Source organism: Ips typographus, linkage group LG13 (assembly GCF_016097725.1).
Source record: "Ips typographus isolate SLU linkage group LG13, UJ_Ityp_2.0, whole genome shotgun sequence".
In the NCBI taxonomy this organism is placed as follows: Eukaryota; Metazoa; Arthropoda; class Insecta; order Coleoptera; family Curculionidae; genus Ips; species Ips typographus.
Window position 1 is genome coordinate 4,058,855 of NC_138434.1, and position 17,961 is coordinate 4,076,815.

General features: G+C 37.5%; 2 protein-coding genes and 1 long non-coding RNA gene across 3 annotated transcripts in view; 2 read left to right on the top strand and 1 right to left on the bottom strand.

Moving 5' to 3' along the window:
- The window catches only part of LOC145737195 (vasoactive intestinal polypeptide receptor 2-like), a 108,293-nt gene that overhangs the window by 33,404 nt on the left and 56,928 nt on the right, over positions 1-17,961 (top strand). The window lies entirely within an intron of this gene.
- LOC145737402 (uncharacterized) lies at positions 245-675 on the top strand. The gene is made up of 2 exons (XR_014180367.1): positions 245-413; positions 472-675. It is a non-coding gene; the product is annotated as an uncharacterized LOC145737402 (long non-coding RNA).
- Positions 11,212-11,985, bottom strand: LOC145737304 (uncharacterized). The gene is made up of 2 exons (XM_081991938.1): positions 11,783-11,985; positions 11,212-11,449 (listed from the first exon to the last, which is right to left on the bottom strand). The coding sequence occupies exons 1-2, from the start codon at positions 11,983-11,985 to the stop codon at positions 11,212-11,214; spliced, it is 441 nt and encodes a 146-aa protein (XP_081848064.1).

The window sequence follows — 17,961 nt, forward strand, 5'->3', positions numbered from 1 at the left end:
ACACTGAGAACAATGATAACTAAAATCTACCTTGTCAAAAAAATAGAAAAAGGGTATTTTCTTAAGTGGAAACTCCACTAAAACACTTTATAATACACTTCCCCTTTAGGTTTTTAAGAGCAAGCAACTTCCGGAAAACAATGAAAACTACCCTCGACTTCCGGACTGAAAGAAGTGCGCCCTTCAAACAATTACACGTACTTTTGTTATGACATTGTCCTACTGAAATTTCAACTGACTTTGATATGCCTCATTTATGTCACGAGATCCTCAAGGGCACTAATGGGCCCTACTTCGTGTCTGGAGGTTGTAAAAGTAGTCCAAATCTAATCTCGCCAGTGTTGATCGTTATCTTTTCATGGGAAAATTGAATTTTCGACGCACAAGGGCCATTCTGCTTCGACAGTTGATGTGTTAGAGAAAAATGTAAAAATATTTTACTTAAAGTAATTTATTTTCGATTTAAACTAGTTTAACAACGTGCAGACATCCCTGCGGGGGAAACACGACCAGTCCATTACCTGTCTCGCTATGAAATTAAGGGACATGTGTAACAGGCCCTTCGTCAAAGGGTCTACCGCTCCTCGAGATTGCCCTTAAATGGATTTCACGGTAGGACCAAAAAAACATGCTAGGGAATTTGATTATCTTTTACAATAAAGCCACAAAACTGTCGTTTTTGTCACTAGTTGACCAATTGGTGGGGGTTTAGTTTACATAACTAAAGTTCGGATTAAAAAGCACAAAAATCGTGAAAAAAAGCGCTTAAAGAGCAAAATTATTTTCCTCAAAAAAGCATAAAACTGTTTTATGTTTAACGTGTTATGTTGTTTTGCCAAACGGTGCAACCAAACCAGTCACGTGATCATATTTTTGGAAAGCTTAAAGTCCTGGCTATATTTTGTTTTCTATGACATTTTGACGTCACCTGTCAAATAAGGGAGTTATTGAAGGTTAAAGCAACGAGTGTCAAAACAGAATCACCGGTTTGGCTGTGTAGAACTAGTGTGACTTTGACGTCCTCTAGCGGCCAAACCGTGCAACCAAACCAGTCACGTGATCATATTTTTGGAAAGCTTAAAGTCCTGTCTATATTTTGTTTTCTATGACATTTTGACGTCACCTGTCAAATAACGGAGTTATTGACAGTTAAAGCAACAAGTGTCAAATTAAGATCACCAGTTTGGCTTTGTAGTTCTAGTTTGATTTTAACGTCCTCTAGCGGCCAAACCGCGCAACCAAACCAGTCACGTGATCATATTTTTGGAAAGCTTAAAGTCCTGGCTATATTTTGTTTTCTATGACATTTTAACGTCATCTGTCAAATAAAGAAGTTATTGACGGTTAAAGCAACGAGTGTCAAATTAAGATCACCAGTTTGGCTTTGTAGAACTAGTTTGATTTTAACGTCCTCTAGCGGCCAAACCGTGCAACCAAACCAGTCACGTGATCATATTTTTGGAAAGCTTAAAGTCCTGGCTATCTTTTGTTTTCTATGACATTTTGACGTCACCTGTCAAATAACGGAGTTATTGACAGTTAAAGCAACAAGTGTCAAATTAAGATCACCAGTTTGGCTTTGTAGAACTAGTGTGACTTTGACGTCCTCTAGCGGCCAAACCGTGCAACCAAACCAGTCACGTGATCATATTTTTGGAAAGCTTAAAGTCCTGGCTATATTTTGTTTTCTATGACATTTTGACGTCACCTGTCAAATAAGGGAGTTATTGAAGGTTAAAGCAACGAGTGTCAAAACAGAATCACCGGTTTGGCTGTGTAGAACTAGTGTGACTTTGACGTCCTCTAGCGGCTAAACGATGCATCCAAACCAGTCACGTGATCATATTTTTGGAAAGCTTAAAGTCCTGGCTATATTTTGTTTTCTATGACATTTTGACGTCACCTGTCAAATAACGGAGTTATTGACAGTTAAAGCAACAAGTGTCAAATTAAGATCACCAGTTTAGCTTTGTAGAACTAGTTTGATTTTAACGTCCTCTAGCGGCCAAACGGTGCAACCAAACCAGTCACGTGATCATATTTTTGGAAAGCTTAAAGTCCTGGCTATATTTTGTTTTCTATGACATTTTGACGTCACCTGTCAAATAAGGGAGTTATTGAAGGTTAAAGCAACAAGTGTCAAAACAGAATCACCGGTTTGGCTGTGTAGAACTAGTGTGACTTTGACGTCCTCTAGCGGCCAAACCGTGCAACCAAACCAGTCACGTGATCATATTTTTGGAAAGCTTAAAGTCCTGGCTATATTTTGTTTTCTATGACATTTTAACGTCACCTGTCAAATAAGGAAGTTATTGACAGTTAAAGCAACAAGTGTCAAATTAAGATCACCAGTTTGGCTTTGTAGAACTAGTTTGATTTTAACGTCCTCTAGCGGCCAAACCGTGCAACCAAACCAGTCACGTGATCATATTTTTGGAAAGCTTAAAGTCCTGGCTATATTTTGTTTTCTATGACATTTTAACGTCACCTGTCAAATAAGGAAGTTATTGACAGTTAAAGCAACGAGTGTCAAATTAAGATCACCAGTTTGGCTTTGTAGAACTAGTTTGATTTTAACGTCCTCTAGCGGCCAAACCGTGCAACCAAACCAGTCACGTGATCATATTTTTGGAAAGCTTAAAGTCTTGGCTATCTTTTGTTTTCTATGACATTTTAACGTCACCTGTCAAATAAGGAAGTTATTGACAGTTAAAGCAACAAGTGTCAAATTAAGATCACCAGTTTGGCTTTGTAGAACTAGTTTGATTTTAACGTCCTCTAGCGGCCAAACCGTGCAACCAAACCAGTCACGTAATCATATTTTTGGAAAGCTTAAAGTCCTGGCTATCTTTTGTTTTCTATGACATTTTGCCGTCACCTGTCAAATAAGGGAGTTATTGAAGGTTAAAGCAACGAGTGTCAAAACAGAATCACCGGTTTGGCTGTGTAGAACTAGTGTGACTTTGACGTCCTCTAGCGGCTAAACGATGCATTCAAACCAGTCACGTGATCATATTTTTGGAAAGCTTAAAGTCCTGGCTATATTTTGTTTTCTATGACATTTTAACGTCACCTGTCAAATAAGGAAGTTATTGACAGTTAAAGCAACAAGTGTCAAATTAAGATCACCAGTTTGGCTTTGTAGAACTAGTTTGATTTTAACGTCCTCTAGCGGCCAAACCGTGCAACCAAACCAGTCACGTAATCATATTTTTGGAAAGCTTAAAGTCCTGGCTATCTTTTGTTTTCTATGACATTTTGCCGTCACCTGTCAAATAAGGGAGTTATTGAAGGTTAAAGCAACGAGTGTCAAAACAGAATCACCGGTTTGGCTGTGTAGAACTAGTGTGACTTTGACGTCCTCTAGCGGCTAAACGATGCATTAAAACCAGTCACGTGATCATATTTTTGGAAAGCTTAAAGTCCTGGCTATATTTTGTTTTCTATGACATTTTAACGTCATCTGTCAAATAAAGAAGTCATTGACGGTCAAAGCAACGAGTGTCAAATTAAGATCACCAGTTTGGCTTTGTAGAACTAGTGTGACTTTGACGTCCTCTAGCGGCCAAACCGTGCAACCAAACCAGTCACGTGATCATATTTTTGGAAAGCTTAAAGTCCTGGCTATCTTTTGTTTTCTATGACATTTTGACGTCACCTGTCAAATAACGGAGTTATTGACAGTTAAAGCAACAAGTGTCAAATTAAGATCACCAGTTTGGCTTTGTAGAACTAGTTTGATTTTAACGTCCTCTAGCGGCCAAACCGTGCAACCAAACCAGTCACGTGATCATATTTTTGGAAAGCTTAAAGTCCTGGCTATATTTTGTTTTCTATGACATTTTAACGTCACCTGTCAAATAAGGAAGTTATTGACAGTTAAAGCAACAAGTGTCAAATTAAGATCACCAGTTTGGCTTTGTAGAACTAGTTTGATTTTAACGTCCTCTAGCGGCCAAACCGTGCAACCAAACCAGCCACGTGATCATATTTTTGGAAAGCTTAAAGTCCTGGCTATCTTTTGTTCTCTATGACATTTTGACGTCACCTGTCAAATAACGGAGTTATTGACAGTTAAAGCAACAAGTGTCAAATTAAGATCACCAGTTTGGCTTTGTAGAACTAGTTTGATTTTAACGTCCTCTAGCGGCCAAACCGTGCAACCAAACCAGTCACGTGATCATATTTTTGGAAAGCTTAAAGTCCTGGCTATCTTTTGTTTTCTATGACATTTTGACGTCACCTGTCAAATAAGGGAGTTATTGAAGGTTAAAGCAACGAGTGTCAAAACAGAATCACCGGTTTGGCTGTGTAGAACTAGTGTGACTTTGACGTCCTCTAGCGGCTAAACGATGCATCCAAACCAGTCACGTGATCATATTTTTGGAAAGCTTAAAGTCCTGGCTATATTTTGTTTTCTATGACATTTTAACGACACCTGTCAAATAAGGAAGTTATTGACAGTTAAAGCAACGAGTGTCAAATTAAGATCACCAGTTTGGCTTTGTAGAACTAGTGTGACTTTGACGTCCTCTAGCGGCCAAACCGTGCAATCAAACCAGTCACGTGATCATATTTTTGGAAAGCTTAAAGTCCTGGCTATATTTTGTTTTCTATGACATTTTGACGTCACCTGTCAAATAAGGGAGTTATTGAAGGTTAAAGCAACGAGTGTCAAAACAGAATCACCGGTTTGGCTGTGTAGAACTAGTGTGACTTTGACGTCCTCTAGCGGCTAAACGATGCATCCAAACCAGTCACGTGATCATATTTTTGGAAAGCTTAAAGTCCTGGCTATATTTTGTTTTCTATGACATTTTAACGACACCTGTCAAATAAGGAAGTTATTGACAGTTAAAGCAACGAGTGTCAAATTAAGATCACCAGTTTGGCTTTGTAGAACTAGTGTGACTTTGACGTCCTCTAGCGGCCAAACCGTGCAATCAAACCAGTCACGTTATCATATTTTTGGAAAGCTTAAAGTCCTGGCTATATTTTGTTTTCTATGACATTTTGACGTCACCTGTCAAATAAGGGAGTTATTGAAGGTTAAAGCAACGAGTGTCAAAACAGAATCACCGGTTTGGCTGTGTAGAACTAGTGTGACTTTGACGTCCTCTAGCGGCTAAACGATGCAACCAAACCAGTCACGTGATCATATTTTTGGAAAGCTTAAAGTCCTGGCTATATTTTGTTTTCTATGACATTTTAACGTCACCTGTCAAATAACGGAGTTATTGACAGTTAAAGCAACAAGTGTCAAATTAAGATCACCAGTTTGGCTTTGTAGAACTAGTTTGATTTTAACGTCCTCTAGCGGCCAAACCGTGCAACCAAACCAGTCACGTGATCATATTTTTGGAAAGCTTAAAGTCCTGGCTATCTTTTGTTCTCTATGACATTTTGACGTCACCTGTCAAATAACGGAGTTATTGACAGTTAAAGCAACAAGTGTCAAATTAAGATCTCCAGTTTGGCTTTGTAGAACTAGTTTGATTTTAACGTCCTCTAGCGGCCAAACCGTGCAACCAAACCAGTCACGGGATCATATTTTTGGAAAGCTTAAAGTCCTGGCTATATTTTGTTTTCTATGACATTTTGACGTCACCTGTCAAATAAGGGAGTTATTGAAGGTTAAAGCAACGAGTGTCAAAACAGAATCACCGGTTTGGCTGTGTAGAACTAGTGTGACTTTGACGTCCTCTAGCGGCTAAACGATGCATCCAAACCAGTCACGTGATCATATTTTTGGAAAGCTTAAAGTCCTGGCTATATTTTGTTTTCTATGATATTTTAACGTCACCTGTCAAATAACGGAGTTATTGACAGTTAAAGCAACAAGTGTCAAATTAAGATCACCAGTTTGGCTTTGTAGAACTAGTTTGATTTTAACGTCCTCTAGCGGCCAAACCGTGCAACCAAACCAGTCACGTGATCATATTTTTGGAAAGCTTAAAGTCCTGGCTATATTTTGTTTTCTATGACATTTTAACGTCACCTCTCAAATAAGGAAGTTATTGACAGTTAAAGCAATAAGTGTCAAATTAAGATCACCAGTTTGGCTTTGTAGAACTAGTTTGATTTTAACGTCCTCTAGCGGCCAAACCGTGCAACCAAACCAGTCACGTGATCATATTTTTGGAAAGCTTAAAGTCCTGTCTATATTTTGTTTTCTATGACATTTTAACGTCATCTGTCAAATAAAGAAGTTATTGACGGTTAAAGCAACGAGTGTCAAATTAAGATCACCAGTTTGGCTTTGTAGAACTAGTTTGATTTTAACGTCCTCTAGCGGCCAAACCGTGCAACCAAACCAGCCACGTGATCATATTTTTGGAAAGCTTAAAGTCCTGGCTATCTTTTGTTCTCTATGACATTTTGACGTCACCTGTCAAATAACGGAGTTATTGACAGTTAAAGCAACAAGTGTCAAATTAAGATCACCAGTTTGGCTTTGTAGAACTAGTTTGATTTTAACGTCCTCTAGCGGCCAAACCGTGCAACCAAACCAGTCACGTGATCATATTTTTGGAAAGCTTAAAGTCCTGGCTATCTTTTGTTTTCTATGACATTTTGACGTCACCTGTCAAATAAGGGAGTTATTGAAGGTTAAAGCAACGAGTGTCAAAACAGAATCACCGGTTTGGCTGTGTAGAACTAGTGTGACTTTGACGTCCTCTAGCGGCTAAACGATGCATCCAAACCAGTCACGTGATCATATTTTTGGAAAGCTTAAAGTCCTGGCTATATTTTGTTTTCTATGACATTTTAACGACACCTGTCAAATAAGGAAGTTATTGACAGTTAAAGCAACGAGTGTCAAATTAAGATCACCAGTTTGGCTTTGTAGAACTAGTGTGACTTTGACGTCCTCTAGCGGCCAAACCGTGCAATCAAACCAGTCACGTGATCATATTTTTGGAAAGCTTAAAGTCCTGGCTATATTTTGTTTTCTATGACATTTTGACGTCACCTGTCAAATAAGGGAGTTATTGAAGGTTAAAGCAACGAGTGTCAAAACAGAATCACCGGTTTGGCTGTGTAGAACTAGTGTGACTTTGACGTCCTCTAGCGGCTAAACGATGCATCCAAACCAGTCACGTGATCATATTTTTGGAAAGCTTAAAGTCCTGGCTATATTTTGTTTTCTATGATATTTTAACGTCACCTGTCAAATAACGGAGTTATTGACAGTTAAAGCAACAAGTGTCAAATTAAGATCACCAGTTTGGCTTTGTAGAACTAGTTTGATTTTAACGTCCTCTAGCGGCCAAACCGTGCAACCAAACCAGTCACGTGATCATATTTTTGGAAAGCTTAAAGTCCTGGCTATATTTTGTTTTCTATGACATTTTAACGTCACCTCTCAAATAAGGAAGTTATTGACAGTTAAAGCAATAAGTGTCAAATTAAGATCACCAGTTTGGCTTTGTAGAACTAGTTTGATTTTAACGTCCTCTAGCGGCCAAACCGTGCAACCAAACCAGTCACGTGATCATATTTTTGGAAAGCTTAAAGTCCTGTCTATATTTTGTTTTCTATGACATTTTAACGTCATCTGTCAAATAAAGAAGTTATTGACGGTTAAAGCAACGAGTGTCAAATTAAGATCACCAGTTTGGCTTTGTAGAACTAGTTTGATTTTAACGTCCTCTAGCGGCCAAACCGTGCAACCAAACCAGTCACGTGATCATATTTTTGGAAAGCTTAAAGTCCTGGCTATCTTTTGTTTTCTATGACATTTTGACGTCACCTGTCAAATAACGGAGTTATTGACAGTTAAAGCAACAAGTGTCAAATTAAGATCACCAGTTTGGCTTTGTAGAACTAGTGTGACTTTGACGTCCTCTAGCGGCCAAACCGTGCAACCAAACCAGTCACGTGATCATATTTTTGGAAAGCTTAAAGTCCTGGCTATATTTTGTTTTCTATGACATTTTGACGTCACCTGTCAAATAAGGGAGTTATTGAAGGTTAAAGCAACAAGTGTCAAAACAGAATCACCGGTTTGGCTGTGTAGAACTAGTGTGACTTTGACGTCCTCTAGCGGCTAAACGATGCATTCAAACCAGTCACGTGATCATATTTTTGGAAAGCTTAAAGTCCTGGCTATATTTTGTTTTCTATGACATTTTGACGTCACCTGTCAAATAAGGAAGTTATTGACAGTTAAAGCAACAAGTGTCAAATTAAGATCACCAGTTTGGCTTTGTAGAACTAGTTTGAATTTAACGTCCTCTAGCGGCCAAACCGTGCAACCAAACCATTCACGTGATCACATTTTTGGAAAGCTTAAAGTCCTGTCTATATTTTGTTTTCTATGACATTTTAACGTCATCTGTCAAATAAAGAAGTTATTGACGGTTAAAGCAACGAGTGTCAAATTAAGATCACCAGTTTGGCTTTGTAGAACTAGTGTGACTTTGACGTCCTCTAGCGGCCAAACCGTGCAACCAAACCAGTCACGTGATCATATTTTTGGAAAGCTTAAAGTCCTGGCTATCTTTTGTTTTCTTTGACATTTTGACGTCACCTGTCAAATAACGGAGTTATTGACAGTTAAAGCAACAAGTGTCAAATTAAGATCACCAGTTTGGCTTTGTAGAACTAGTTTGATTTTAACGTCCTCTAGCGGCCAAACCGTGCAACCAAACCAGTCACGTGATCATATTTTTGGAAAGCTTAAAGTCTTGGCTATCTTTTGTTCTCTATGACATTTTGACGTCATCTGCCAAATAAAGAAGTTATTGACGGTTAAAGCAACGAGTGTCAAATTAAGATCACCAGTTTGGCTTTGTAGAACTAGTTTGAATTTAACGTCCTCTAGCGGCCAAACTAGTTCTCTATGACAATAACGGAGTTATTGACAGTTAAAGCAACATTTGTCAAATTAAGATCACCAGTTTGGCTTTGTAGAACTAGTTTGATTTTAACGTCCTCTAGCGGCCAAACCGTGCAACCAAACCAGTCACGTGATCATATTTTTGGAAAGCTTAAAGTCCTGGCTATATTTTGTTTTCTATGACATTTTAACGTCATCTGTCAAATAAAGAAGTTATTGACGGTTAAAGCAACGAGTGTCAAATTAAGATCACCAGTTTGTCTTTGTAGAACTAGTGTGACTTTGACGTCCTCTAGCGGCCAAACCGTGCAACCAAACCAGTCACGTGTCATATTTTTGGAAAGCTTAAAGTCCTGGCTATATTTTGTTTTCTATGACATTTTGACGTCACCTGTCAAATAAGGGAGTTATTGAAGGTTAAAGCAACGAGTGTCAAAACAGAATCACCGGTTTGGCTGTGTAGAACTAGTGTGACTTTGACGTCCTCTAGCGGCTAAACGATGCATCGAAACCAGTCACGTGATCATATTTTTGGAAAGCTTAAAGTCCTGGCTATATTTTGTTTTCTATGACATTTTAACGTCACCTGTCAAATAAGGAAGTTATTGACAGTTAAAGCAACAAGTGTCAAATTAAGATCACCAGTTTGGCTTTGTAGAACTAGTTTGATTTTAACGTCCTCTAGCGGCCAAACCGTGCAACCAAACCAGTCACGTGATCATATTTTTGGAAAGCTTAAAGTCCTGGCTATCTTTTGTTTTCTATGACATTTTGACGTCACCTGTCAAATAACGGAGTTATTGACAGTTAAAGCAACAAGTGTCAAATTAAGATCACCAGTTTGGCTTTGTAGAACTAGTTTGATTTTAACGTCCTCTAGCGGCCAAACCGTGCAACCAAACCAGTCACGTGATCATATTTTTGGAAAGCTTAAAGTCCTGGCTATATTTTGTTTTCTATGACATTTTGACGTCACCTGTCAAATAAGGAAGTTATTGACAGTTAAAGCAACAAGTGTCAAATTAAGATCTCCAGTTTGGCTTTGTAGTTCTAGTTTGATTTTAACGTCCTCTAGCGGCCAAACCGTGCAACCAAACCAGTCACGTGATCATATTTTTGGAAAGCTTAAAGTCCTGGCTATATTTTGTTTTCTATGACATTTTGACGTCACCTGTCAAATAACGGAGTTATTGACAGTTAAAGCAACAAGTGTCAAATTAAGATCACCAGTTTGGCTTTGTAGAACTAGTTTGATTTTAACGTCCTCTAGCGGCCAAACCGTGCAACCAAACCAGTCACGTGATCATATTTTTGGAAAGCTTAAAGTCCTGGCGATATTTTGTTTTCTATGGCATTTTGACGTCACCTGTCAAATAAGGGAGTTATTGAAGGTTAAAGCAACGAGTGTCAAAACAGAATCACCGGTTTGGCTGTGTAGAACTAGTGTGACTTTGACGTCCTCTAGCGACTAAACGATGCATCCAAACCAGTCACGTGATCATATTTTTGGAAAGCTTAAAGTCCTGGCTATATTTTGTTTTCTATGACATTTTGACGTCACCTGTCAAATAAGGAAGTTATTGACAGTTAAAGCAACAAGTGTCAAATTAAGACCACCAGTTTGGCTTTGTAGTTCTAGTTTGATTTTAACGTCCTCTAGCGGCCAAACCGCGCAACCAAACCAGTCACGTGATCATATTTTTGGAAAGCTTAAAGTCCTGGCTATATTTTGTTTTCTATGACATTTTAACGTCACCTGTCAAATAAGGAAGTTATTGACAGTTAAAGCAACAAGTGTCAAATTAAGATCACCAGTTTGGCTTTGTAGTTCTAGTTTGATTTTAACGTCCTCTAGCGGCCAAACCGTGCAACCAAACCAGTCACGTGATTATATTTTTGGAAAGCTTAAAGTCCTGGCTATATTTTGTTTTCTATGACATTTTAACGTCACCTGTCAAATAAGGAAGTTATTGACAGTTAAAGCAACAAGTGTCAAATTAAGATCACCAGTTTGGCTTTGTAGAACTAGTTTGATTTTAACGTCCTCTAGCGGCCAAACCGTGCAACCAAACCAGTCACGTGATCATATTTTTGGAAAGCTTAAAGTCCTGGCTATCTTTTGTTTTCTATGACATTTTGACGTCACCTGTCAAATAGGGGAGTTATTAAGGGTCAAAGCAACAAGTGTCAAAATAAGTCTCCTCTCTTTCCCCTCTCCAAGGAAAGACGTTCCACGTCTGCGGCGGACATTATCAAAGGCGATGACGTAACGGCCGAAGTGCTCTTCCGCACCTCTCGACGATGACTGGCTCGACTGCTGGAGCGTCGGTCGTATTTATACCCGTGGGGGCAGCACCTGCGCATAACGGCTACGCATCGGCACCCGCAAAGTTCTGTTTAAAGTTTCTGTTGATGATGTTATCGTGCTTAAAGATCTCAATGGCTTCTCTAGTTAATCTAGGATAGTAACGTTGTGATCGATCCAAAACCTCCACATCTTCAAAACGCATATCGTGTCCTCTGGAAAGTGCATGTTCTGCCACCGCTAATTTCTCGGTCTGTCCCAGTCTGCAACTTCTCTTGTGCTCTGCTATTCTCGTGTTGACACTACGTTTAGTCGTTCCAATATATACGGATCCACAACTGCACGGGATCCTGTAAACTCCAGAAACCGCTAAGGGATTCCGTTGTCCCATCTGAGACTCTGTTGTATCGTGCAGGTTGGTTTAAAGACCGTCTTGACCTTGTGCTTCTCTAAAATCCTTCCAATCCTATCCCTGACCTTGTGTATGTATGGTATGCAAGTCCAACCAACTTTCTCTTCAACTTCCTCCATTTGTTGTCTACGTAGTTTGATGTTTCTTGGGCGAGTGTCTGTTGAATTGTTGTCTACTGTATCCGTTCCATCCGAAAACCAGATGTTTAACCTCCTTTTCTAACTATGATGGTTCGCAAACCCTTCTTGCCCGCTCCGATAGGGTTTTGATCACTCCTCTTTGCCTAAGGTGATGATTAGATCCACTATTGAGATTACTATCCGTGTCTGTTGGTTTTCGATACACCGTGTGAGCCAGTGTTCCATTAGGTTTCCTTGTCACCATTACATCCAGGAAAGGTAGACGTCCTCCTTTTTCGGTCTCCATAGTAAATTGAATTCTGGAGCGAGGCAGTGGAGAGCTGGGGTTCGCTTAGGGGTGCGGAATCGTTCGTAGAGGGTTACTCACTTAGAAAAGCTCAAAAACTAAGGGCTGAACATAAAATAACATTTATTGTAGCCATAAACTAACACACGTCATCTAGTCTCTAACTAATCTAAAATTCTTCAACCTAACCTAAGTCTTCTCTCTTCTCTCTTTGTTTTCTTGGCGGTCGGCCTCTTCTACCGGCAACCAAGATAATAGAGATGTGGGGATTATTTTCGTTACAATTCTTGGATTTATGGAGTTTAGATGCTTTTGGAGTTTAGAGCTTTTGGAAGCTTCTAGACCATTTTGAAAAACTTCCGACTGCTTTAGAAGCATTTTGGAGTTTCTGTAGTGTTTTGAAAACTTTTCAGACTACTTTAGGAGACTGCTGGAGACTTTTAAACCTTGTAGACGCTTCTAGAAACTTTTGGAAGCTGAAACTGCTCTAAAAGCATACGGAAACTTGAAGACTGTCTTGAAAAGATTTTAGAGCTTCTAAACTAGAAGAAGAGCATTTGGAAGCTTCCAGACTGTTCTAAAAACTTTTGGAAGGCTTTAGTTTGCTTTAGAAGCATTTTGGAATTAATTCTGTAGTGTTTTAAAATCTTTTTCAACTACTTTAAGATCATTTGGAAGGTTTCTGGAGAGTTTAAAAAGTAGTGAATGTTTTGGACTGCTTTTAAAGCATTTGAAAACTTATGAACTGTTCTAGAAAGTTATGAAAGCTTTTAAACTGCTTTAGAAGCATACAGAAGCTTTTAGATTGCCTTGAAATTTTTGGAGAGCTTCTAGAAGATCATTTGGAAGCCTTTAGAGCGTTCTAAGTACAGCTTTTGAAAACTTCTAGACTGTTTTGGAAGGCTTGAGAAGCATTTTGGAGTGTCTGTATTGTTTTGAAACCTTTTTAGACTACTTTAGGACCATTGAAATTTTAGGACTGCTCTTAAGACTGTAGTGTTTTTTTTGTAAATCTTACCGTTTTCCAAATACTACTTTGATGCACTTTTTACCCAAAAATTAGTTCAAAATTTGAGTACTCTGTATCTTGGTTATTTTTCGGAGGGCAGGGTGGTTCAACCACTCAAAAAAATCGTCTTGAACTGCACTTTTCAGTGGAATAGAGCAAAAAATTGTATCTAATAAATTCTGTACAGGGTGAACAAAAATAATGATCCACCAACAATTTCGTGCAGACCCTGTATACAGGTAACTGTATTGAAGTTCAAACGTTACGTAGTTTGGTTTAGTGGCCCATTAGGCACAATTTTGCACTCTAGTAGTTTTTATGTAAATCGAACCGTTTTCGAAATATTTACTTTAAATCTGGCGGCGGTCAGTATAGTAGGCCAGGAAAAACCTTCATTTGAACAAAATTTTGGTGCATCTTCCCAAAAAATCGCGAATAACTTTATTATTTGAAAAGTTCCGTCTAAACACATTAAATGATCGTAAGTAGCTAATGATTGAAGGAATCACGTGACGTTGAGCGGACACCGCTAACTTGCACCGTCTGGCCGCTAGAGGGCATCAAACTTGATTACTTTTTTCCGGACATTTTTCTAAATATCTCGAAAACGGTCTGAGTTAGCAGTGTGAAATTGTTATCATATATGCCTCTCAAAAAGACGCAACTTTTATTAAATATAACATTTTACCGTACAACGCACCGGTCGACCTTGAAAAGTAAAAAACTAGATTTTTGACATTTTTAAAGGAAGTCACCCTATACATTTTTTTGGACAATTTTTGAGTTTTGAAAATTGTCTTTAACTGCCTTAGTTAGTTTAGGTTAATGGTAGAAATGTGACGTAAAGTGTCATTTGTCAAAATATAATTTTCAAGGATGCCATGTCTTGAAAACTGTCAAAAATGTCCTAATTTGTGAAGTGAAAAAATGACGGCAGTTACAGCAAGACGGACACCTGATTCGTGTTCTCCATGCCATAATTCATTAAAGTGGCCTTTTTAGACTACTTTAAGAGCATTTGGAAAGTGTTTACAGTTTAAAGAAGCACTGAAGATTCTGAACTGCTTTTAAGGCATTTGAAACCTTGATAGATGGTTCTAGAAACTTTAGGAAGCTATTGAACTAGCTCTAGAAGCAAACGGAAGCTTTTAGATTGTCTTTAAATCTTCTGAGAGCTTCTATAGATAAGTAGAAAAGCTTTTGGAAGCTTCTAGGCTGTTTTGTAAGCTTTTACAAGTAATTTTGAAGCTTCTATACTGTTTGGAAATGCTTTTACATTTTTTTTAGACTACTTTGGATCATTTTTGCGTTTTTTTTTTACGTTTTTTAATATGGCGTTTAGTTTTAATTTAAGTAATAAACTATTATAAAACTGTGTGTAATGAAAGGTTTGAAAAAACTTCTGAAAACTTCTATTAAAATATGTGAGGATAAAAAACCGCCACAAATGAAAAGAGGAACTTTATGACTATTATAACTTAATTTATTACCGAAAAAACGTCAATTTGTAAATAGTTTTCATGACGACATTAGTCAAACGTCAATATCACGTCAATTTTTGGTCAGATCACCTTTTATGACGACTAATCACCAGATATTGACGACATTATCACGTAGCTCTGCTAGCTGGGTAGTGACAGATATCACGTGGTTATAGGTGGTAATTTAGCTAGACAGTCACGTGACCACTGGAAAAATATGGGTCATAAATGTCAGAAACACGTTTTATAACGAAGACTGTAAGAAAACTTTTCAAAACCCTGATTTTTGAAACTTTTAACTACAGTCTGACAGTTTTGACGTTAGTGACAGTTGTCACGTGATTTTAGAATACTAATTGGCTAGACGGTCACATTGACTACTGTCATAAATCTCAGAAACACGTTTCGTTTTGAAATCTGTGTTGAACACTAAAATGTTGACAATTTTGATATTAGTGACAGATATCTCGTGATTATCAAACACTGCAAGAAAACTTTTCCAAACCCTGATTTTTCAACTTTTGACTACTACTTTTTTGACAGTTTTGACGTTAGTAATAGTTGTAACGTAATTTTCGAACACTATTTAGCTATAGGGTCACGTGAGAACTGGCAAAATAACTGTCATAAGTCACAGAAACACGTCTTGTATCCAAACTAATTTTTGTCATTTTTAGCTAAGTTCAATTAGTTTAACAGTTTTCAGTCAGGGATCAAATCGTCTGTAAAACCCCCTTGCAATTAGAAAATGACTGTTTTAAGCACATTTTTGGAATCCTCATTAAATTTTCTATTCAACAACCTGAAGAAAACACTACAAAATTTGGTACAGTCAAGTAGAAAAGCGGTGTCAAAGTTTTAACTGCCAGAAGCACCGTTTGAAGAGACAGTCAAGGATCAAATCTCCTGTAAAACCCACTTGTAATAAGAAAATGACAGTTTTAAGCACATTTTTGGAATCCTTATTAAATTTCCAATACAAAAAACTTGAAAAAATTACTACAAAATTTGGTACAGTCAGGTAGAAAAGCGGTGTCAAAGTTTTAACTGCCAGAAGCACTGTTTGAAGAGACAGTCAGGAATCAAATCTCTTGAAAAACCCACTTGGAGAAAGAAAATGACTCTTTTAAGCACATATCTGAAATCCTCATTAAATTTCCTATTCAACAACCTGAAAAAAAACACTACTAAATTTGGTACAATCAAGTAGAAAAGTGGTGTCAAAACTGCCAGAAACACTGTTTGTAAAGACAGTCAGGGATCAAATCGTCTGTAAAACCCACTTGTAATAAGAAAATAACTATTTTAATCACATTTTTGAAATCCTTATTCAATTTTCTATATAAAAACTTTAAAAAATCACTACAAAATTTGGTACAGTCAGGGATCAAATCGTCTGTAAAACCCAGTTGAAATAAGAAAATTACTATTTTAAGCACATTTTTAAAATCCGCATTATATTTCCTATTCAACAAGCTGGAAAAAACACTACAAAAATTGGTACAGTCAGATAGAAAAGCAGTGCCAAAATTTGAAATGCCAGAAACACAGTTTGAAAGGACAGTCAGGGACAAAATCGACTGTAAAACCCACTTGGAGTGAGAAAATGAATGTTTTAAGCACATATCTGAAATCCTCATTAAATTTCCTATTCAATAACCTGAAAAAAACACTACAAAATTTGGTACAGCCAGGTAGAAAAGCGGTGTCAAAATTTGAACTGCCAGAAACACTATTTGTAAAGACAGTCAGGTATCAAATCGTCTGTAAAACCCAGTTGAAATAAAAAATTACTATTTTAAGCACATTTTTGAAATCCTCATTATATTTCTTATTCAACAAGCTGAAAAAACCACCAAAAAATTTGGTACAGTCAGATAGAAAAGCGGTGTCAAAATTTGAACTGCCAGAAACACAGTTTGAAAGGACAGTCTGGGACAAAATCGCCTGTAAAACCCACTTGGACTGAGAAAATGACTGTTTTAAGCACATTTTTGGAATCCTCATTAAACTTCCAATACAAAAACTTGAAAAAATCACTACAAAATTTGGTACAGTCAGGTAGAAAAGCGGTGTCAAAGTTTTAACTGCCAGAAGCACCGTTTGAAGAGACAGTCAGGGAGGAAATCGCCTGTAAAACCCACTTGGAGTGAGAAAATGACTGTTTTAAGCACATTTTTGAAATCCTTATTAAATTTCCTATTCAACAACCTGAAAAAAACACTATAAAATTTGGTAGTCAAGTACAAAAGCGGTGTCAAAATTTGAACTGCCAGAAACACTGTTTGTAAAGACAGTCAGGGAACAAATCGTCTGTAAAACCCATTTGTAATAAGAAAATTACTGTTTTAAGCATATTTTTGAAATCCTCATTAAATTTCCTATTCAATAACCTGAAAAAAACACTACAAAATTTGGTACAGCCAGGTAGAAAAGCGGTGTCAAAATTTGAACTGCCAGAAACACTGTTTGTAAAGACAGTCAGGGATCAAATAGTCTGTAAAACCCACTTGCAATAAGTAAATGACTGTTTTAAGCACATTTTTGAAATCCTCATTATATTTCTTATTCAACAAGCTGAAAAAAACACCAAAAAATTTGGTACAGTCAGATAGAAAAGCGGTGTCAAAATCTGAACTGCCAGAAACACAGTTTGAAAGGACAGTCTGGGACAAAATCGCCTGTAAAAGCCACTTGGACTGAGAAAATGACTGTTTTAAGCACATTTTTGGAATCCTCATTAAACTTCCTATTCAATAACCTGAACAACCCTCCTCGATTTGGTACTGTCAGATAGAAAAGCGGTGTCAAAATTTGAACTGCCAGAAACACAGTTTAAAGAGACAGTCAGGGATCAAATCTTCTGTAAAACCCACTTGGGGCAAGAAAATGACTGTTTCAAGCACATTTTTGAAATCCTTATTAAATTTCCTATTTAACAACCTGAAAAAACACTACAAAATTTGGTACAGTCAGGTAGAAAAGCGGTGTCAAAATTTGAACTACCAGAAACACTGTTTGTAAAGACAGTCAGGGATTAAATAGTCTGTAAAACCCACTTGCAATAAGAAAATGACTGTTTTAAGCACATTTTTGGAATCCTCATTAAATTTCCTATTCAATAACCTGGAAAACCTGGAAAATTTGGTACAGTCAGGTAGAAAAACGGTGTTAAAGTTTTAACTGCCAGAAGCACTGTTTGAATAGACAGTCAGTGATCAAATGGTCTGTAAAACCCACTTGGGGCAAGAAAATGACTCTTTCAAGCACATTTTTGAAATCCTTATTAAATTTCCTATTTAACAACCTGAAAAAACACTACAAAATTTGGTACGGTCAGGTAGAAAAGCGGTGTCAAAATTTGAACTGCCAGAAACACTGTTTGTAAAGACAGTCAGGGATCAAATAGTCTGTAAAACCCACTTGCAATAAGAAAATGACTGTTTTAAGCACATTTTTGGAATCCTCATTATATTTCTTATTCAA